Raw genomic sequence first — 22,186 nt, forward strand, 5'->3', positions numbered from 1 at the left:
GTCGAAGCAGGCCGACTCTGTCTAGGTCTGGGCTCTCAGTCTGTCTGTTCTGGACTATTCCACTGGTTACCAGGTCTGTCTCAGCCAGAGCCACGCTGTCCTGGTGACTGTTAGCTGTGAAGTGAATGTAGAAATGGGGACACATGACTCCAAATCTGTCCACGTTTTGCCCTTACTGTGTTGAGTCTGGCTGACCCTTGGCCGTGTCCCCTGGCTCAGAGCTGCCATGTTCCTGTAACGGCCTCATCCTGTTCTGTCATGTGCTTCTCACTCCCTTGTTCAGTGCTCTCGTGCATGGTCCTGCCCCACGACCTTTGCACTGGCTCCCCCTCTGCCTGGGAGGCTCTGCTGGCTCCCAGCGCAGCTGGTTCTTTCCCATCTCCTTCCCTTGATGTGGCCGTGGCTCAGGCTGGAACCTGACCATCTGGAATCACATCCATCTGTCCCCACTCTATCCTGGGTGGCCTCAGGCAGGTGACCCGGCTTCTCTGAGCCTCAGCTGCCCCGTCCGTTCCATGGAGGGCTGTTGGCTGGGTGAAATGAATCAGGAGCTCTGGCCCCACCGGGCAGGCCTGGTGGACATGGGCTCTTGATGACTGTGCCGCTCTGGCTGGCCCCTGGGGTCTGCCGGAGTGTCGAAGCTGGTGGCTCGCACAGGCCCGCCGCACCTTCAGGCCCTGGCCCTGCACCTGGCTGTGACTCCTGGGGCCCCCACAGGAGACGGGTGTGGGTGCTGGTGCCCGAGGCCTGCCAAGAACCTGGCACCTGCTCCCTGGGCTGTAGCAGGAGATGTGATTAGGAGCAGCCATCGGAGGAGCAAAGGAATAAAAGAGAAGGTTGAAACCAAGCAGGGGTGTGACTTTTAATAAGCGGCCTCAGCCCATGGTCAGGGAAGGCCTCTCTGAGGAGGAGGTGATGTGTGATCCAGGCCTGGATGGTGAGCTGGGGAAGAGCGTTCTAGGCAGAGGAGAAGTATTTGCAGAGGTCCTGGGACAGGACTGTGTGAGGAGGCCTTGCGGTGGGAACACAGTGAGCAAATGGAGGGGGAGGGGAGTAAGAGGAGGAGGAGTGGGCCAGGAGGGTTCTCCATCTCCATCCACTCTCCTCTCAGGGGCCGTGTGAGACCCAGCTAGCATCAGTTAGCTATTGCTGTATAACAAATCGCCGCAGAATTTCATGGCTTAAAACGGGAACAGACATTTATCATGTCACACTTTCTGTGTGTGTGTAATCTGAGGGTGATGTAGCCCCAAACCCCGCGGCTCCATCCCTCACAAAGTCGCAGTTTCAGGCTGGAGGGGCTGCTCCCAGGATGGCTCCGTCTCGAGGCAGTGGGCTCCCCAGGCCGCCTGGGCGTCATCCTACGTGGCAGCCATTCCCTGGGAGAATGCGGGTGTCTACGGCCCTGCTCTCACGGGGCTCCCATGGCCCCGGCCGTGAGCAGGGCGCGGGCACCTGGGGGCCCCACCGCAGTAGGCAGCTTGTTTGTTCTCAGGGCCTCCATTTCCTCTTCTATAAAATGGGGCGATTGTAGCACTTGCCTCACAGGGGGGAGCTGGGCAGTCAGCACCTGCCCTACTCGGAGGGGCCTCAAAGTGCAGGAGCCCCTGTGATGTCCCCGGGGCCCGGACTGGAGGGTGACAGCGGTGGCCCGCGGCTTGCTGGAACCCAGTGCATGTCTGCGGCCCGGCCCAGGCTGCCGGGGAGTGAAAACGCATCTGGGAGGAAACCTGGGCCAGGAAGCCTCGCACGTCAGCCCTGAGACAGCGCGCGACCCTCCGCCCGCCCCGGCGCCGTCCCCGGTGCTGCATCTCCGTCCTCTGCCAGCCCCTTCCCGCGTGCTGGCGCCGGCGCCCGGGCTTCCTCTGCCCGACCCCCAGGCGGGGTGCGGCCCCAGTAGGCAGTCCCAGGCCAGTGGTAGAGCTTCCTTGTCCTGGGGCGTCGCGGGGGGGCAGCAGGAAAGAGGGGCCCGTCTGCCCCTACGAGCAGGCGCCTGCCCGAGGGTCAGCAGCGAGGATGGCAGTGCCGAGACAGGGAGACCGAGTCCTCGGGGCTCCCGCAGCCCGGCGAAGCCGAGGCCCGTCACCGCGACCTCTTTAGTCTTGCTGGCTTGCAGGCTTTCTCTGTGAGGGGCCGGGCGGAGGTGTGGGAGCTGGTTCTGCTATGACTGTGAACGAGGAGGGTGCAGCCATGTGCCAGTAAAACTTTAATTATAAATACTGCCGTGGGGGATTTGGTCTGCAGGGCAGGTTGCCAGCCCCGGACTTAACGTATATCCCCCCCCCCACTTCTCGTCAAGCAGCATGAGTTGGGTTTCTGTCTCAACACAAAACATCCTGATACCCCTTCTCTGAGCCCCAGTTTCCCACTCTGAAGAGGAGAGATGGGACGGGCGCTGCTGGGACAGGCCGGGTGGAGGCACCATAGGGCGTGCTGGGCATTCAGTCCTTTGTCTGACGTCCAGCTCCAGACGCATGTGGGCTGTGTTCCTCACTGCTGACCCCGGAGGCTCCTGGTGGCACTCGCCCTCAGGTTCCTCCATGCAGCCCTCCAGGGTTTCTCGCTCAGCAGATGCTCACAGAGGTCCACTCCATGCCCAGCCCTGGGCCAGCGCAGGGGCACCCAGAGGACAGGGAGGAGTTGGGAGGGCACTGGAGGCGGGTTGCAGCGTGGCGTGCTGGAAGGAGAGGTCCAGGTCATCAGGAGAGGGTAGAGCCAGGACTACCTAGGTCCCAGGATGAGCATGGGGAGGGCTGTGTCCCTGCAGGTGTTCACCACCCAGAGGCGAGGTGAGGAGGTGGGGGTGCAGGCAGCGGTGTGTCCCATGGCTCAGGGGTGGACTTGAGAGACCCGGAGCTGGAAGTGTGGTGGGCTGGAGGGAGGGAGGGGCCAGGCCAGGCAGGTGGTCCTGGGGAGAATTGCCCAGGACCCCAGGAGCACGGAGAAGCCCCGAAGAGCCTTGCGGCTGGGTGGGCTCGTAGTAGCCCCGTGGCATCTCCAGGCGGCTGCCGAGCAGGGGCAGGGCTGGCGAGCCGGCCCGGGTGTGGACTGGACGCAGGCGCTCCTCACCCCTCACCCCAGTGCCCGAATCCTCGGAGGAGCCGTATCTGCCCCCGGTGATGGTGTGGACTTGGTGGGAACGACCCGACCAGGCACGTCAGTGCCCAGGGCGGAGCAAAAGGTGGTCACCAAACACGAGGGGAGTCTGTGCTTCGTGCCGGGCTGGTGCCGGCCCCGGCAGGGACTCTGTCCTTGAGCCCAGTGGAGGTGGGGACAGGCAACCAGATGGCTGCAGGGCCCCGGGCCAGGTGCAGGGAGCACAGTCAGAATGTGGCTCCACCCAGAGAATCAAGGAAAACCTGAGAAAGGGCTTCAGAGGAAGCTGGTTGCTGTGCAGATCAGCCACGCGGCTCAGGCCCTCCTGCGAGCTGCCCTCAGGGGCTCAGTGAGCCTGCAGGGCCCCGGGACCCCCGCAGCTCCGCTCAGCTTACCCTCTGCTAGGGAGACACCCCACCCCCGCCCACCCCAGGGCAGACTTTCTCCTTAATTTCCTCCTAAGGATTCGGTTTGGTCTTTTGCTTTTACGTCTCACCCTCCAGGGCTGGTTTTTGAGTGCAGTGTGACGCAGGGACCCCGGGGCCTGGCTGTCTGGGCACCGGGAGCAGCCGCTCCCCTTCCAGGCCCCCGGCCGCCTCGTCCCGCACTTCAAGGGGGTTGCTCTTGGCTCCCAGCAGCCAGTCGGTCTTCCAGGAAGAGGCTGTGGCCTTGGCCCCGGAGGGCAGCCACGACTCCCTCCTCTACAGAGGGCTCTGGAAAGGGACCCAGGCAGGCAGGGATGTTACTCCAAGGGTGAAGGCTGCGTGGCTCCCTGGGGACATCGGTGTGAAGGGATACGAGGCTGGAAACGGGACAGGAGGATGTGAAGTGGGCCGTCCTTGCCGAGGGCCCGGGCTCAGGGCCGGGTGACTGCGCCCCTGGGGCCAGTAGGGGAAGCACGTGTGCTGACTGCCCTGCGATGCTCCCCCTGCGTCCTGCCTGCACCTGTGACCGTCCTCAACCGGACTGGCCAACTGAATGTGTGTGGTGAGCAGAAGCAAGTAAGCGGCGCTGTTGGGAACACTAGCAGGTACGTTTGGGGACTGCTTTGTATGTCCAGGCGCATGCTGGGCCCTCCGGCTCCTCTCCGCACCCTGCGAGCTCAATACCGTTCAGCGTGACCGGCGTGTAAACTGGGCTCAGGGAGGCTGAGACTCGGCCAGGCTGGGAGGGGTGCTCCCACGTGTCTCGTCGAGAGCTGGCACCGTCCTGCCTCTGAGGACATGGAGCCTGAGGGGTAGGCTGCCTGTCTGACTCTGAGCTCCCTGGTAGCCAGAGCAAAGGGGGAGACTGGACTGGTAAAAGCTTAATGCCGAGAAAGGAGATGCTGTTTCTTGGTGCTGAGACCTTGCGCGTCTAGATGGCTCGGGTTGATGAGACGCCTTTGCTGAGGAGGCACCCTTCCATTTGTCCCCTGTGCTGTTGTGTAAACGGGGCAGATCGCGTGGCTGCACGGCCAGTTCTCCAAAGGCCTGGCCTCCTGGGAGCACGTTTGCACCCAGGGCACTTGTTTGGGCCTCTGTGTCTCCACCAGCTGATGGTCAGGCAGCCAGAGGTTGGGGAAGGGGCTTGCCCTGGAGCTGGTGGGTCCTGTCAGGCTCTGCATCTCCCACCCCTGGCTACCAGGGAAATCTCACCCCACCACCCCCAAGGCCTGTGGTGGGGGAGTAGTAATACTGTGTCCGCCTTGAGCCCTCCGGACCTCTGCTCTTCAGCCTCCCAGCTGTAAGTCGCCCAGTGATGGTTTCCTCCCAGGGACGGCGAGAGGGTTGGAGGCACGGCTTGTGGGCACCAGCCCAGCTCGGAGGGTGTGGATGTGTGGTAGCCTTTTATTACGGGGAACTTGAAACAGAAGACAGAGCAGGCAGGATGGTACAAGGGAATGTCTTTTTATCATGAAATATTTTAAATACCTAGAGAATAATATAATGAACACCCACTACAGGCCCTGCCCCCACCCACACAGCTTTCTGGCCCCGCTGGCACTGCTGATGTTGGACTGGCCCGTTCCCTGTGGGGCTGTCCTGGGCATCCCTGCCCCCACCCACTGGGTGCCAGGAGCCCCCGAGCCCTGATGACCACAGGTGTCCCCAGACATGGGCCAGTGTCCCCTGGGGGTAGGGTCGCCCCTGGAGGAGAACCGCCCCTGGGTAACTCCTTGCGACCCACATGCCTGGCCTGGCCTGGCCTGGCCTCTGCCGGGCCTCCTCTGACCCTTCACAGGAAACGTTCACTGACCCCTGACTTCAGGGATGAACTTGAAAAGCTGTGTTTAACCTACCCGGGAACACGCCGGTGTCTGTTATCTCACCCTGTGGTTTCGGGGTGTTTAGATTCTTTCCTCGTGTAACGTTAATGTTTCGACACGTAGCACTTGCCCCACAGCAGCCCCGGGCCTGGGGAGCGCTCGGGAGTTTGAGCCAGTGAGCGCGTGAGCGAACGGGCGGAGCGCCGTCTGGGGAGTGGGTCGTTGGGGAGAACTTTGCATTCTTTACTTGATTCCATTCACCGTCCCAGATGGTTCAAAGTGATCAATGCAAAGCCACAAGAGAAGAAATAGATATCCAAGAGGCAGAAAATGGTTCATATGAATCGAAGAACAGTTTTTGGAGACTTGCCCTCTGTATTGAAGTTCTCGACCGTTGCCCGCGTCCTCTCACTGTGAGGCCCAGGCGCTGCCCCACGGCTCCAGGTGGTCAGCGGGTGGGGACTTGGAGCTGCTCGGCCATGACTGGTTCGGTGACTCACTGAGCACCTACTATGTGCTGGGCATTGCTCGAGGCTTCAGTTGCCACGTCCATGTGCTGTCTCCCAGGTGTGTCCAGCCACACCCAGGGTGCCCTTCCTGAGCCCCCATCTCTGTGATGGGGGTCCCAGCCCTGCTTCCTCCCACAGCGGGGTCTCCTCGTCCTGGCTGTCCCCCTCTGAGATCGCTCCCCAGTCCATCCCCACCTCCTCATCCCAGCCTCCCCCACCCCAGCCATGCAGCCTGTGGTTATTGTGCTCCTACTGTGTGCCAGGAATCCGGCTAGGTCATGAGGAAGAGGCTGTGGTCAAGACAGTGTGGTCTCTGCTCTCCGAGGAAGGAGCAAGCCAGTAAAGAAGTCAGCTTCAGACAGTGACATGTACCACGAGGGAAATAAAACAGGCCTGGTAGAGGGTGCGAGGGGCGGGAAGGGGCTGGCGTGGTCAAGGAAGGTCTCTCCAGGAGGAGACGTTCAGGCTGAGACCCAAGTGATGGAGGACAGGAGCCACCACATGGAGATGTAGGGCTAGCATGTCCCAGGCAGCAGACACAGCAAATGCAAAGGCCCTGAGGTAGGCACGTACCCTCTCCAAGGTGTGGTGAGCAGGTATGTGTTACAGGAACCTGGGGCGTGGCACACGGGTGCTCAGTAGTGTCCACTACTGCCTGCGTGGTCACTCACACTCTTTGGGTGGAATCTGCTCCAAAATGTGTTTCTCCAAAGCTTGCAAACACCTGACATCAAAGGTCAGAATTCCCCTTTAACCTGGAGGAAAAAGATTTTGTTAAAAAAAAATTTCAACTGTGCTGAAAAGTTGAAAGAATCGGGCAGTGGACGCTCACTAATTACCGCCTGGATCCTACAGTTGACATTTTCTCTACTTACTTCATCTGACCGTCAGCCCAGCCATCACTCATGCATCCCTCTCTGATTTTTTGGGTGCATTTCAGAGTTGCAGACATCAGCACACTCCACCAGAAACACTTGAATATGTGTATCGTTAACTAGAGTTTGGTATTTTTCAGCATGTTCTTTGCAGTGTTAACAGCTCTGATCAGCTATTAACTCTAGACTTCTTAGCCTTCCTTGTCATAATACTGGCGCTGTAGGTCTGAGATAATACCAGAACATGGAAGCCTGTATTTCTGTCGCTGTGTGGTGTTGACCCCAGATTCACACCTATTTCTGCGTCACACCAGGTGTGACCCTGGTGAAGGAAAGGTCAGCAGCCCCCTTGTAAATAGTGTGTTGACCAGAGAGGTCATCCAAATCTGACAGGTAAAGATTAACTCAAGTGTGAAACCGGGGCCAGGCAGACACGTAAGAGCAGGTGGTGGGTGCAAAGGGCAGAAGCTCCCCGGTCCTGCCTCTTCCCAGCGTGCTTGCCGTGTGACCCCCAGTGAGTCGCTGGTGTCCATCTGGCCACCTTGCTTTGCTCCATTTAATTCAGTGGTTGGTCACTTGGATTTTGTAAAATTTTGTCTTTTTTTTTTCAGTTTTCATTCTTTTGATTTTTTCTTGTCTTGTGGCACTGGCCTGCGTCCCCCTGCAGTGGTAGCGCTCACAGCCGCGCTCCTTGTCTTGTTGATATTAATGTGTTTGCCTTAAGTGTTTGTTTTGATCTTGTTTAGGGTAAAGCTAGTTCCTACTCCACAACCCACCCCTGTCCTTTTAATTTTTTCCCCTTTCCTCTAGTTTCTTAGAAGTTTTTTGGACATGGCATTCATGTTGAGTCTTGTGGACTGCTTTTCTAGATTCTGAGATGTGATCATAGGGTTTCTCTCCTTAGACTTTTAGGGTAACTTCTTAAGTCTCCAAACTGTGTTTCCCCTTCTGTAAAATAGTGGTAGTGAAGTGACCTATCATTCAATCAGGGGGCGTCTGCCCCCAGTGCTCGCAGGTGCCCTCTGCTTGCCGTGGTGGGAACAGACCGTGTGGGGCGAGAGCACGGGTGCAGGCAGGTGAGGATGCTGGCCTTGTGTGTCCAAATCTGCTTGTTTTTCAAGAAACCGAGGTTTTTCTCCAAAACACTGTGATTTTGAAAGTTCACTCAACTCACATCGACACTGTACAGCAGAAAGAAAGCCCACGTAGGGGGTTCCCAGTGGCACATAACCAGGGGACGCACTCGTGGGGCACAGGGCTGTGGAGTCCGGGGCGCCTGCATTCAGGCCTGTTGCTTTCCTGTGGGGACCATCGGCCTCAGGTCCCCGTGCAGACTGCGGAGGCCAGTCCCCGTCTCATCCGGTCAGTGTGGAGTTAGGGGCGAGTGGGGGGTGTCACGGGTGCTCTCAGCTGCGTGTCTAAATCCTTCTCCTCTCCGAGAGGTAGAGTTTTCGGTGTGGCTGCCTCTCCAGCCTGGGGGTGGGGTTAGTCTGAGGGGCAGGGCCCGTATGGCGGGGGGCAAGATACGTGCTGTCACTGTCGTCGTAAACATCTCATCTGAGGGTTTTCAACCACAGGGGCCAGTGCAGACAGTCCCACCTGGGCCACCCTGCCCCGGGACATCTGCGGCTGTCACGACCGAGGGGAGGGGCCCCTGGCATCAGGGGTGGCGGGGAGGCTGCTCCACGCCCCACAGCGCCCAGGATGCCCCTGAGAATGATCTGGCGCCCATGACTCCAGTGCTGGGGGGCCCGGGTTAGCAAATGGAGCCCCCACACTGCTCAGGTACCATGCACCTCCCTCCAGGGAGGAGGGGCCGAGGCTGGTTCCTCCACAAGGTTCGTCCGGGAGGTGGGGGTCCCTGGCAGTGACTCCTGTCCGGTTTGGAGGCAGCCACGTGGACGCTGGATCAGAGCCACATATCCTGGGGCTTCATCTTGTGTGTCTAAACTTCACTCCTCAAGGGGGGATTTTGACTGTGTTTTATGGATGTCTTGTCCAGGATGGGTTGGAAATTGAGGGAAAACCTGGTCCTTCCCTGCAGTAGGTTGGGGGAGCGCCAGCCTGCAGGGTGGGCTGCCCTTCCTGAGGTCAGGCACCTCCGTCGGTCACACGACCTTGTTTCAGGCGTGGGGAAACCGGGGCTGCTTTGCAGCATCCCAGCTGCCGAGGGGCGGGGTCTGGAGCTGGCTCCGCAGTACGCACCCGGGCGGTGTCTTGGCAACAAAAAGGATTCATTCTTCAAAAAAAAAATTTTTTTAATATAGTTCACATACCATAAAATTCACCTTTTAAAATGCGCTATTGAGTGGTCTTTATTATGTTCACTTTGTTGTGCCCCCATCACCACCATCTAAGTCCAGAACCTGCTATCTCATCCAAAAGAAACCTTGTCAGCAGTCACCTCCCCCCCCCCCAGCCCCTGACAACCAGGAGCCCCCTCCCTGTGTCTGGGGACTGGCCTGTTCTGGACGCCTCACATCCGTGGACTCAAACGCTGCGTGTCCTTCTGTGTCTGCTTCTCTCCCTGAGCGTCGTGCTCTCAGGGTCCGTCCGTGTGGGAGCGGGTGTCAGGGCTGCTCTCCTGCTCACGGCTGGATAATCCGTCATGTGGGCATTTTTAATGCTTCCTTGCGTGTCAGGAGTCCGAGTTGGACGGAGCGGGTAAAGTGCTCACCCCTTTCTCCCGTCCCCAGAGTCGTCCCTGGAACTGGACCCTGTGTATTCCTTTTAGAACCACTCTTAGCATGGAAACATGATACCTGCTCTGGTCAGCTGCTGCTCTGTAACAGCCACCTTAAAGCTTTGTGGCTTCAAACAACACACATTTGCTTGCGATTCTGTGATCTGGGCTGGGTGCGGCCCGCAGCGTAAACTCCCACAGCTCAGGCCTCCACAGGGGTGCCAGCCCCTCTCCCCCAGCTTGGTCTCCCCAGGGCCCCAGCGTGGACCTCACAGCTCAGGGTTCTCAGAGTGTGGGACCGGAAGGGTCCTGACACCACAGGGTCCCTTCCGTGGAATTCTGTAGCTCAGCGAGTCATGCGGCTGCGGGAACTCGGCCACAGAGCCCTGCTCACAGCTTAGCAAGCAGATTCTGGCTGTGGCTTGTGGGCATCCCGTCCACCCTGGTCCTGGCGGGCCAGGCCTCTGCGGGGGGAGGGGGTGTGTGTCCCAGCCCTGAGCCATGCCCGTGGAGCGCCAGCCTCCCTGCAGGACTCTGCTCCCGGGGTCAGAGCCCCATGCAGCAGGAGGCCCAAAGGACAGCCAGATAGTTCCAGCTTATCCGGAAAGTGAGCACGCGGCTGGCCCGGTGCTGCTTCCTGGTTTCTCAGCGTTGCAGGCCCGTCTGCCTCATGCTTTCTTGTTTGCTCTGAGTCATGAGGAGCCAGCCCTGTCCTGGACACCAGGCGGTCAGTGGTCTGGGCAACAGCCCTACCCTGGGGGAACAGCCCCTGCAGTGGTCCGACGGGCGTCGTGCCCGCTGCCGCCCTTTCCAGCTGGCACTCTCCCCTCTGCACGTGCCTGTTGGCGAGTGACAAAGCAGACCTGGCCCCCTGTAGTTACGGGGATGCAACACACAAGCACCAGGTGGTGCTGGGTGCTGGGAAGATGGACAAAGCCAGAGGTGTGGAGAGAATGGCCTCGGAGGGCAGTTTGGGGCCAGGTGGTCAGGGGACAGCCTCTCTGAGGGAGGTGACCTCTGAGCCAGATCTTGGATGAATCAAGGGGGCAAACCCTGCAAGGGTCTTGGGGAAGGGTGTTTCAGGTTTCAGTGGGGACGGCCTGTGCAAAGGTCCTGGGGTAGGACTGTGCCTGGCATATTGGAGGAACAATGAGGACACCTGTGTTTCTGGAGCAGAGTGAGTGAGGGGGAGAGAGGGAGAAGGGAAGGACACGGAGGGGATGGCGGGCAAGTCATGCAGGGTCTTGGGGAGGACGTGAGCTTTTACCCCAGAGAGGTGGGAACCCTGGAGGGCTGTGGGCAGAGGAGGGGCAGAGCCTGACTCAGGGGCTCACTGACACCCTCTGGTGGCTGCTGCGGGAAGGACGGACTGTGGAAATGAGGGCGGGAGCCAGGGACCAGGGTGGAGGGGACTACGCGGGTCCAGGGGGCAGTGACGGGGTCTGAGCAGAGCAGGGAGCAGTGGAGGATCCTGGGTAGACTTCAAGGTGGACCCTAGTGACCTTGCTGAAGCACAGATGCTACGGCCCCTCCCTGGGTCCTTGGTGAGCTTTCTCGGCCTCAGTTTCCATGTCAGATGTGGAGGAGCAGTCCTGTGAGTGCGGGGGAGGGGGTGTGGCGTCCCTCTGTCCGCAGGCCTCTGGGTGTCTGGGGGGCCAGACCCAGCCCCCCCGCACAGCTGTGCCCCCAGATCATCCCCGCTCTGCAGTGCCTCTCGCTTCCCCCTCCCCTAGGCTATTTTTAAAACTTAATTTCCTCGAAAACGGGGTGGCTCATTCAAAAGATAATTGGTCACATCTTGGGCTGGGAGAAGCCTGACGTCTTGGCATGGTCCCTGGCCCGGCTGGTGGGAGTGGGCACGGGAACCTTGTGACCTCCTGCTACGGGGTCACCTGGTCACAGGGTTTACTGACAAGGTTCCAAACGGAAATTTCACGGAGTGAGTGCGGCGTGCGGATGGCAGGACTGGGAGGTCGTGAAGGGCTCTGCCCCCGCCCTGTGACCTGGGCCAGTGGGGAGCCCATCTGGGGATATTTGGGGTAGGGGCCGGTCCCTGTTTATCAGCCAGCATGTGAGTCCTACAGAGGCCTGGGGAGGGGGCCCTAGGCACCAAGAGGGGAGACCCCGAGGTGTCACTCAGTCAGCTGGGTGTCCTGAGGGTTTGGTGTTGGCAGGACCACGCTGCCCAACAGGCCTGAGAGTGCAGAGGCCTCGGGAGGTGGGGGTCAGGACCTCAGTGTTGGACCAACTTGGGGGCATGGGGGTGGGCCCTGGGCCCAGCTGCCCCAGGAGGGCAGCTGGCCCAAGTCAGCGACACCAGGGCCCCCAGATGAGGTCTGGAATGTTCCACCCGGCCCACCGCCGCTTCCTGCCTCCTCCCCTCTTCCTTCCCTCACACCCCAGATGCAAGCCTGTGAATTGTTCTGCTGTTGGTCGGCCAACGAAAATATTATATCAGCTTTCCAGCACCTTCCGCCACCGCTTGCCGCCTGCTGGGTCTCGGGATGGGCTGAGCCCAGTTCGTCCCCGGGGCCGGGCTGGGAGCCCCTCACGTCGCCAGTGGGCACATGTGGCTGGTGGGCCCTGTCCTGGTGCAGTCATCAGTCTTCCAGGGCCTGTCAGCTTTGTTCTGCAGGCGGGGTCCTCCTGTGGGGCCTGCTGCCGTGACCGTGGCCTCAGCCCGCTGCCCACACAGCCTGTTTCCCTACCTGGGCCACCCCCTGGGGGTCTCGGCACCCGGTGCCTGGCATGCACAGGTAGGCACCTGGGGGGTGGCCATTAGGAGTCCACACCCAGCCAGCCTGGCTGCACCACAGCCATCATGTCGTGTTGATGGTTTTTATTGAGAGAATTGATAATTCACAGGTACCATAAAAGTCACTTTTAAGTGCACAGTTCAGTGTTTGTGTCTTCCCCATGTTATGCGGCTGATTCCAGAACATTATCATCCTCCCAGAGGGAACCCCATCCTGCTTAGCAGTCACTGCCCACTCCCCAGCCCTGACCGGAGCTGGGAGTTAGAAGAAGATGGACAGAGTGGGTGTCCTGACCCCTCAACTGGGCCCCTTGGGCCCCTGTCCCTCGTGAACCCAGGCCTGGGTCCTCGGGCCTCTCCCCTCCCCCCCCCACCCCTCTCAGGCAGCCTGTCCACTCCTGGGGCTGCAACCCTGTCTCCCCTAGATAGCTGCCCACAGCCCTGTCTCCAGCCCGGGCCTCCCCTGAGCTCTGACTTGGGGCCCAGCTGGCCCTCAACGTCCCCACTTGGGAGGCTCACAGGGGCTCACACTCAGTGTGGCCACCCAGCACCCAGCCATCCCCAGACCCACTGCTGCCCTGTCCCGGTCTCAGCCGAGGCAGCGCCATCCAGTGAGCTCCTCCAGAACCCTTGGTTACTCCTGACTCCTTGCTTTTCTTCACTCTGCCTCCGGGAGGCGCAGCCTGTCTGTTCTGGTGTCAGATCTCCCCGGAGTCCACCCACTTATCACTCGCTCCCTCCACTTTGGCTACCCTGGCCCACCCCGTCATCACCCCCGGACCAGTAGCTCCCACCCTCGCCCCCACAATCTGTCCTCCTCCACAGGGACCACCGGAGGGCGCCTGTGAGGCCCTCATTCAGGGCCCTCCTCTGCCCACAGGGCTGCAGGGGTCCCACCTCCCTGAGGGCAAAAGCCCAAGGCCTCCCTTGCTGCTCTGACCCCCCACCTGCCTTCCAAGTCACCCTCCTGGCCCTCGCTCCACTGTCCAGGCCGTTGTCTGCTCCCCTCTGACTGTGAGCCCTTTGTTGGGGGGGTGGCCAGGTCTGTCCTGGTCACCACCTGCCTCCTGTCTCCAAGCTGACACCTGGCAGAGACGAATGTATGAATTTCCTGTTGCAGATGTGACAGATCACCACAAACTTGGTCTAAAACTGAACAGATTGATTCTCTCACAGTTCTGGAGGTCAGGGGTCCGACTTAGTCCCCACGGGGCTAAACCAAGCGTGGGAAGGACTGGTCCCTCCGGAGACTCCAGGGAGAAGCGGCTCCTGCCTTCTCCAGCTTCTAGAGGCGCCGCATCCCTGGCTCGCGGCCCCTCCCTCCATCCTCACCTCCAGCGGCGCAGCATCTCCCGTCTCTCTCTGACTCTGACGCCCCCGCCTCCCTCTGATGAGGACCCTGTGAAGACATGGGTTCCCCCGGGGAATCCAGGGTCACCCCCATCCCAGGGGACTTAACTTAATCCCGCCTGCAAAGCCCATTCTGGGATCAGAATGTGGACATCCTTGCTGGGCAGGGGGCGGGCAGCCGTGGATCTGCCGACCACACTCACTGAAGATAATCCTCAGCAGGAGCCTGCATTCTGGGTGAGGACACCAAGCTCAGAGGGGCCAGTGGTTGGCCCAAGGCCTCTCACTGGGGCCCGGGGATTGGAGCGAATGGTCCTGAGAGACGGAACTCGCTGGCCTTCCTGCCAGGAGCCTTCTTCCACAGCCCCAGCTGGGGGCTGTGCGGACGGGAACCAGGGAGCATCCTTGGCTGCCCCAGCCCTGGGCCCCCCGACTGTGCCCTCCAGGCGGCGGGCTGTGCCCTCTCTCCTCCCTGCACCACGAGGCCCAGGCGCTGGCTGCCCTGCTCCTGGCAGCGCTCCGTCAGTCCTGCACCTCGGCCATCCTGTCTCCAGAACTGTTCCCATGCAGGGTCCTTGGGACCCACCCTGGGGTGCAGGGCATGTGTGGAGGGGATTGCTGACAGGTGGAGGCCCGACCACCTGTCCAGACTGAAGTCTTCCTTCTCTCCCTCAGGTTCGGCCCAGAAAAAGACAACTCCGGTGGAGGTGAGTGTCCTGCGGGCCCCATGCTGACCCGCCTCCCGAAGGCGGACGAGGAAGCTCTGGGCCCGCATCCTGCTCTGTGGCCTCCGTATCTCACTGCACCTCTCTGGTCCCCAGGTGCTGGCAAAGCAGATAAGCACCTGTCATCAGACGGTGAAAGTCCCATCTGTCCTGCCAGCATCTTGAGTTTCAGGGAGGAATGTGGAGGGTGGGGTGGGCAGAACCCCGAGGACCCAGCCCTGGTCCCAGGAGGCCGAGGGGGCCTGGAGGGACGGTGCCTGTGCTGGTCAACAGTGCCTCCAGGATGGTGCCCCCCTGGATGCCTCCCACTCCTGTCCCTGGACAGCTTTCCTGCTGATGGCCGCTGGCGTGTGCATGTGCCTCCTGGCTGTCTGTGGGCCCGGGGTGCCCAGTCCTTGGATAGTTTCCAGTCACTCCTGGTGGCCACCTGCGAGGGGTCCGTGAGCCCTGTTGTCTGAGGAGCTGTGGGCAGCGGGTTAGAGGGATCCTAGGTGTCACACACCTGTGCCTGGAGTAGCAGGAGCCCTGTCACCAACCCCCACCCACAACCCCCACCCAGGTGTCCGCCTTCCCTCCCAGCCAGGCTCCTCTCCAGGATGCCACCGGGCACTCAGGGTCTTTCTGAGGAGGGCTTTTTCCACCTGCTGGGGCCCTGGGGGGCGTCCAGGCCCAGGACGGGGGGCCAGCGAGGGGTGCAGAGCTGGGTGGCAACAAACCTTCCCTGAGGAGAGCCCGCCCCCTGGTGGCCAGCGTGCAGAACAGCCTGGTCTGAGCTCTCGGAATGGTGGCAGGTACACAGCAGGTGTTTCTTAAATATCAGTAACTAGTGGAGCCACAGTTCCTGTCTGCTGGCCAGCCTTGGGCCGCTGCTCTGAGCTGGCTTCTGTGGCCCTCCAGGCCCCCAGGCCCCGTACGCCATCCTCCCCCTGTGGTGTCACACACGGGGCCAGTGGCTTCCAGACAACTTTGCTGGGATGTCACAACTGCCGTATCTGGCCCTTAGAGCTTGCGGGAGCTGACCCACTCCCAGGCCAGCGGGACCTCCTCGCTCAGGGAGGAGATGCTGTTGGCAGTCATTCCAACCCAGAGGGTCTCTCCAGGGCCGTGTCTGGGGACATCTGTGGTCGTCACGACAAAGGGCTTCTGATATTGAGGGGGTGGGGCCAGGGATGCTGCTCCACACCCCCCAGCACCCAGGACGCCCGCAGCCAGTGACCAGCCGGGTGTCAGCAGTGCTGAGGGGAGACCTGAAACTGGGGCTCTTCTCCCGCTGCCTGCAGGTGGACGGGGCGGCCAGCCTCCTGCTTTTCTGGAGGAGCGGGAAGTCCTGGGCCTGGTTTGGCCCACACAAACCAGCCCCCGCCCTGGGCCCCACAACGGGCACAGCCCTTTCCTGCCAGGATTGCCCCAGCACCCTGGCCCCCGCCCGTCTTGAACACTGCCTGCTTCTCTCCTCCAGGCCCCGCTGATGACAGGACAGCCAGGCCCTGGCCACGGGAAGAAGCTGGGCCATCGGGGAGTGGACGCGTCCGGAGAGACCACCTACAAGAAGGTTCCTGCTCTGCGCTCGGCCGGCGGGGCTGGCGAGGAAGCCGGGGGGCGGGCGTGGCGTTCAGCTGCAGGTGGTTGCTCTCGGTCCAGGGAGGCCCCTGCTGCATGTCATCCTGGGGACAGCTGGTCACCAAGGCTGCACCACGCCCCCCCCCCCCGCCCTGCTGGCTAGTCTAGAGAGGAGACCACAGCTCGGAAAGCGGGGCTGAGGCAGCGGTGAGGGAGGCTCTGAGGTCAGGTCGGGCCAGGGCTGTTCCGGGAGCTGGGACCGTGGCTGCTGGTCCCCCCGCCTTGTCGCACCTCCTAATACACCCGCTCTGCTGAGAGCGGGCACGCCCCCAGTGAGTCACGCTTTTGAAGTGCACAGTTTGCTGGTTTCTAGAGCATTCAGAGCCATGCAGCCGTTGCCGCAGTCAATTTTAGAACTTTTCTGTTGCCTTGAAAAGAAACCCGTCCCCAACAGCAAGTACCCCAGGCCCCCCCCAAGCCCCTATACCAGGAACCCACTTCCTCTCTCTAGGAACTGGCCTGTTCCGGACGTCTCACATCCATGGACACCCACTGTGCCCTTCTGTGTCTGCTTCTCTCCCCGAGCACCGTGCTCTTGGGGTCCGTCCCCGTGGCAGCGGGTGTCAGGGCTGCTCGCCCTCCCCGGCGGAGCGATGCTGCCTCGTGTGGAGGGGCCTGTTTCCTGTATCTCCTCCTCTATTGCTGGGCGCTTGGGTTTCCGGTTTTCAGCGACGGCAAGCGGCGCTGCCGGGCAGGCCTGCATGCGGGTGTCTGTGCGCCGTGCTTGTCCGTCTCTGGGCCGCACACCTGGGCGTGGAGCCGCTGGGCCCCGCAGGCTCTGTGGGAGGATCCGCAGACTGCCGGCAGCGGCCGCCCATTTTCCATCCCCAGCGGCCGAGCGGGGGTCTCCATCCTCCCATCCCCTTGCCACCAGCTGTCCGTCTGTCTGATCACGTCCCTCCCAGGGTGTGGGAAGCAGGTCTCACTGTGTCTCCACCTTCGCCTGTGCTCTTGGCAGTCTGTGTGTCTTCTCTGCATAATCCTGTTCAGTCGATGGCATCTTGAGGGAGTGGATCTCAGGGGCTTCAGGAGAAGTGCCTGAGGCCGGGTGACCTGGCGCGGGGGAAGGGCTTGCTCCTGGGATGGGGCCACTGGGGGTCGAGGGACTCTTCTCAGGAGGCGCCTTGCCTAGAGCTCAGGGTGAGGGTGACGTGAACGGCGGTGCTGAGAGAGGTACACGTGCTTCTGCAGGTGGGCAGGCGTGCCGGCAGCCCCAGGAGGGCCGGCACTGTCGCCTGTGCCCCCCACTGGGGTCAGAAGCTGAGGTGTGGAGAGGCAGAGCTGCCCCCGCTGTGGCAGGGCAGAGCTTCTTGAAGGCGGGCAGGAGGAGCCCTGGTCTGCGGACGTGGAGCCCCGGCCGCACTGCGTACAGGGCCTTCCCCTGAGAGAGCCCTGCCAGCGGTTAGACCCCTGCTGAGTTGGGGCAGTTTTAAGATGTGAGAACTTTCTAGAATTGATAGAAAATAGGCCTTGGGGCCCTGAGAAGTGGTGTTGGCATCTCAGCTAGGCCTCTTCCTTGCTGTGTGACCTTGTGCACTGAGTGACAGGACCGAGGGCAGTGTGTCTGATGGTCCTGGAGGTGCCTGGGGGCCCCACGGGGGTGGGTGTCAGGGACCGAGCTGCCAGATACTGCCCTCATCCCTGTCCCGAGGGGGCTTCCCATCCTGCCTCTCACCCTGGTGGCCGGGTAGGGGATGGGGATCAGCTCCGGGGGTCTTGATGCGGCTCGGTTTCTCCCACAGACCACGTCCTCCACATTGAAGGGGGCCATCCAGCTGGGCATCGGCTACACCGTGGGCAACCTGAGCTCCAAGCCAGAGCGTGACGTGCTCATGCAGGACTTCTATGTTGTGGAGAGCATCTTCTTCCCCAGGTGGGTCCAGACCTGGCCCGCGCAGGCAGCCTCCCAGGGCCGCAGCCTCGCCCTGCAGACAGACAGCCGCAATGGGAAGCAGACTTCAGATCCTCTGAGCTCCTTTCTCTGCCCACAACAGCAAAGGCCCCTCCTGGAGTCGCCTTGGCTTTGCGGTCCAGCCCTTTGTCAGTCAGGATATCAGTTAGCTGCTAAACCAGCAGGATGCAATATAATGGTGATTTTTTAAAAATAGGAAAAGATAGAAGTTTGTTGTTTCTCTTTCTATCCCTCCCTCTCTCCCTCTCTCTCTCTCTCTCTCTCATACACACACACACATGCACAGACAGGCAGTCCAGGGCTAGTTGGGTGGCTCCACGATGTTGGGGCCCACATTCCTTCTGGCTGCTCTGCCATCTTCAGTGTGCTGCTTTATTAACCACTGTTCCCTGGTGGCTGCGCAGGCTCCTGCCATCGCACCTGCATTCCCACAGCACAAAGGAGGAGGAGAGCACATACCCCTGCCCTTTATGGGCATGACCAAGAAAGGATGCGTGTCATTCCTCCACCACTCACAGCCGATTGGCTGAGCACAGTCCTCGGACCACACCAGCGGGCTGCGGGAGAGGCTGGAAGTGGTCTTACTGTGGGTGGCCGTGTACCCAGCCAATGCCGTGGGCTCCGTTGCTAATGAAGGAAAGGAGGGTAGTCTTTAGGGGACAGCCTGAGACCGGCCAGGGCCCTTTGTCCCATCAGGAGCCCCATGTTGCTTTTTGGATTGGATTAGCCATCTAGGGGCCTGGGGGAGGCGGGGCGTCAGGTTGGGGAGGGGAGAAGCACCCAAGCCATGGACCCTCACAGGCTTCCCTTGCTCCCTCTGCAGTGAAGGCAGCAACCTCACCCCCGCCCACCACTTCCAGGACTTCAGGTTCAAGACCTACGCACCTGTTGCCTTCCGCTACTTCCGGGAGCTCTTTGGGATCCGGCCGGATGACTACTTGGTGAGCTGACTGGCCTGTGACCCAGCGTGAGCCTAGACTCAGTGGCTCAGGTCGCCACCTGTGTATCATCTCTGGGTCTCTGTGGGACGGACATCACTGGCCTTCTGCCTGGGTTGTGATGGGGGTGGGCGGGGCGGGGGCCTCAAGGGAACTCAATTGGAGGTGGGTCTCTTCTAAGCCCCCTGCGTCGATGGCAGGACTCGGCCCATGCTGACGGCCAGCCGGGCACCTCCTCCCTCCACGCGGCCTCTTAGTCAGAGCGTACCCTGGGGAGAGCTGGCTGGTACCACAGATGTTAGCACCTCCCATGCACATCCTAGGGGGACTGCCCATAACAGACCTCGCCTGCGCTTGGGGCACCAGCCTGGACTCTGTCGCCCCGGTTCCTGGCTTTAGGCTCTCAAATTAGAAAAAGCAAAACCTAGGCCAGGCTCGTTGACCTTGCACCCATGGTCAGGACTCCTGGAGGCCATGTACAGACGGTGCCTCATGGCAGCAGCGCCGGGGTCACCAGCCAGAGTCTGCGCTTCCGAAGGTCCGTGGTCTGCTCCACGCCCACCTGGTCACTGTCCACGCCCACCTGGTCACTGTGTTGTAACTTCACACCAGGGAGGCATCCGTTTCTGATCCTCTACCTGCCACCCCTAGGGGTCAGCCCGTCCCGTGTGCCTGGAGGGCCCTGGCTGTGCTCTCAGTGTCCCCATCTGGTTTTTAGTCTGTGGGAAACTGGAGTTGGCTCCGGCTAGGAGCACGTGTCACCCAGGGCTCTCCAGCTCCGGCCAGTGCCCAGGAGTCATGGCACCCTGGCCCAGGCCAAGGCCTGGCACTCTGACTGCAGCCTCATGTCCCGCTCGTGGCTTCTCCCCTCCTGCCCCCGTCCCAGCTCCTTGAAGACATTCCCATTCGTTTGTGAGCTTTGCAGAGTGAGAAGTGTTCAGTGTGGAGCCTGGTGGTTCCACAGTAGACGTGACACCTGGTCACCTAGACTCTCAGCGCGTCCCCGGAAGGGGAACCCAGGACATTATCCACAGTCGGAGAAACGGTCTCAGTGTCCATTAGTGGGAAGCAGACCAGTGGAGCTGGTGTCCACAGAGGGGAGCTGGCAAGGGCCTGATCTCCAACTTGATAAGAGAAGCATGGGAGCCTCAGGGGTCTGGCCCCACCTCGGTGACCTTCAGCCTGCGTTCTCCTTGCTTTTCTGAGGGGGAGCGTTCCCGTGTGCGTGTCCCGCCCCCAGGGCCCCGACAGGCTGGCCGCAGCCCTGCGACCTCCAGCACAGGCCGCAGAGAGGAGGGAGCCTGGAAGGGCAGCTGGAGGAAGGAGATGGCCTGGGTGTTCTGAGCCCCGGGGCCCTGGCTTGCTGGAAACTCGATGGAAGGTTCAGACCTGGGGCATCTCTGTTCTGGGAATGCAGAGGGTGGGAGCAGGTGGAGTCGGCTGTGGGAGCAAGCAGGGAATGCAGCACAGAAACGGGGTGCTGGGCGGAGGGCAAGCAGAGCCCCCCAGCCTGCGGGCTTGTCGCTCTGAGCTACAGGAGTGAAGCCCACGCAGCGGGCGGGGGGCAGATCAGGCGCCCGGTCGCAACCCCAGCCTCCCCTCTGCCTTCCCCCACCCCGGGGTCCTCCCTTCTCCACAGCCATGGCCTCAGCCCCCGGTGGCAGGAGTCTCTCTTCTGGCAGCAGCACCAGGCCTGAGTTTTATGGGGTGCAGTCATTCTCCCCACTTGTGAGACCCCTGTGCTGTCCGGGGTTTAAATGCCCCTTAACCTCCGCTCAGGGCAGCAGGTGTGAGGCGGGAGGTGGGGGCCGTGTCCTGAATCTGAGCTTGTCTGTTGGCCTTGGCGCCAGTGGAGGAGGGGCACGCCCGGGGGCGTCTGCCCGTGGCCCCATTCTGACGTCCGGACTGTGGGTCACCGGGCTCCAGAGCCCCTGCTTGCCGCTGCCCCCCGTCAGGGCAGCGCCCAGTGAAGCCCGAGACCCACGGCCTCAACCGAGCCACCCGCCAGAGGCAGCTGTCGGCCGTTGTGTTGCAGAATGTTCTCTGCTCACAGACTGAGTTTGTACAGGGCTGGGCACCTCTTCCTGCTGCTTTCCCACTTGGTGTGCCTCTCATGCAGCGTGGTTGCTGTAACTTGTGCCCGAAGGTGGCGAGAGTGGCTGAGGGTCCGGGGCTGGCCTGGCAGAGGGTACGCCTGGGCAGGGGCCTCTGTGTTCCATGGATGTTTGTGGCTCCTGGCTGTGGGCAGAGCTGGGCGGACAGATGGCCGAGCAGGTGCTGGCTGCAGCTTGCAGGCATCCTGCCCCCACCCGCCGTCTTCCCTGAGCCGCTGGGAGTCCAGTCAAACCTGCTGTCCGGTGTGTCAGAATCCGGCCACTTCTCACCCTCCACTGGCACCCCTGCGCAGGACCCCACAGCCCCCGGGCACCCCGTCAGCCTCACACCCAGAGCCCTGAGCCTCCTCTTCAGGCACAGATCACATTGGGTCACTCCCTGGCTGTCCTCACACTTGGAGTAAAAGCCGACCTGCTCGGCCCAACCCCGGGGCCCTTCCTGAGGCCGCTGCACTGTCCCCTGGGTCACCCAGCCACATCAGCCCCTTCCCTGTCCTGTCCTCCAGCCAAGTGCCCCTGCTTGGGGCCTTTGCATAGGCTCTGCCACCTTCTTTTGCTCACATGTCAGGTCCTCAGAGGGAACATCCTTCCTTGGCCACCTGGCCACTGCAGCAGCCTTCATCACCTCTGCCCTCTGACCCCGCGGGATGTTTCTCTGTGTCCTCTATCACCATTTCACACACCATTTTACTATATTTGGTCTCCACTAGAATGTCAGCTCCAGGAGGCAGGGATGCAGCCTGTTTGCTTACTGCTGTGTCCCCAGCGCCGAGACCAGGCCTCAGGAATCTTGGCGTGAGGACTGACTGTCTCCCCACTGCTCCAGGGGAGATGCCCAAAGTGTTAGTGGGTCATTCAGGGCGGCCCCCACCTGGGCCCCTGAGTGACAGCAGGGAGCCCAGCCCCAGCCAAACCCTCAGCAGAGGCACAGTGTGACTGAGATGTGGGGGCTGCTTGTTAGTCGGCATACCCTGGCCTTTGCTGACTGCAACGTGAGCTGGCTTCCAGCTCCACCACACTGGGTGGGGTTGATAGCCTCGCCCATTACCACCTCTCGAGGCTGAGATCAGACATCAGTGCACCAGGGGGTACATGGAAATACGCTTGGGTGTCAGATTGTATTGAGAAAGTGGCAGGTGGCTTTTGGGCAGGGGACCCAGGAAGGCCTCCCTTGTGCCTGATTCTGCCTCTCCTGGTGCTCCTGGGGGTCAGTAACACATAAGAAGTGGGAACAGCATGCATCAAGTCAGTTCAAGCCAGATTATGCTGGGTAACAAACAGCACCCCCCCCCGCATTTTTATGGCCTAAAATGCAGTGGTGTTTCTTGCTCACACTTTGTGTTCACCCTGGTTTGGCTGGG

General features: G+C 61.2%; 1 protein-coding gene across 18 annotated transcripts in view; it reads left to right on the forward strand.

Annotated features, from left to right (window-relative positions):
• PIP5K1C (phosphatidylinositol-4-phosphate 5-kinase type 1 gamma) overlaps positions 1-22,186 on the forward strand; it is a 55,890-nt gene that overhangs the window by 11,629 nt on the left and 22,075 nt on the right. For all 18 annotated transcript variants that reach the window (XR_004314357.1, XR_004314360.1, XR_004314362.1 and 15 more), the window contains exons 2-5: positions 14,192-14,223; positions 15,701-15,793; positions 17,604-17,734; positions 18,597-18,714. Coding sequence is in view for 11 of the 18 variants with exons in the window: in XM_032465957.1 (XP_032321848.1) it covers positions 14,192-14,223; positions 15,701-15,793; positions 17,604-17,734; positions 18,597-18,714 (374 nt within the window). In the remaining 7 variants the exon portion in view is untranslated. The remainder of the gene's footprint in view (positions 1-14,191; positions 14,224-15,700; positions 15,794-17,603; positions 17,735-18,596; positions 18,715-22,186) is intronic.

The sequence above is a fragment of the Camelus ferus genome, chromosome 22, assembly GCF_009834535.1.
Source record: "Camelus ferus isolate YT-003-E chromosome 22, BCGSAC_Cfer_1.0, whole genome shotgun sequence".
In the NCBI taxonomy this organism is placed as follows: domain Eukaryota; kingdom Metazoa; phylum Chordata; class Mammalia; order Artiodactyla; family Camelidae; genus Camelus; species Camelus ferus.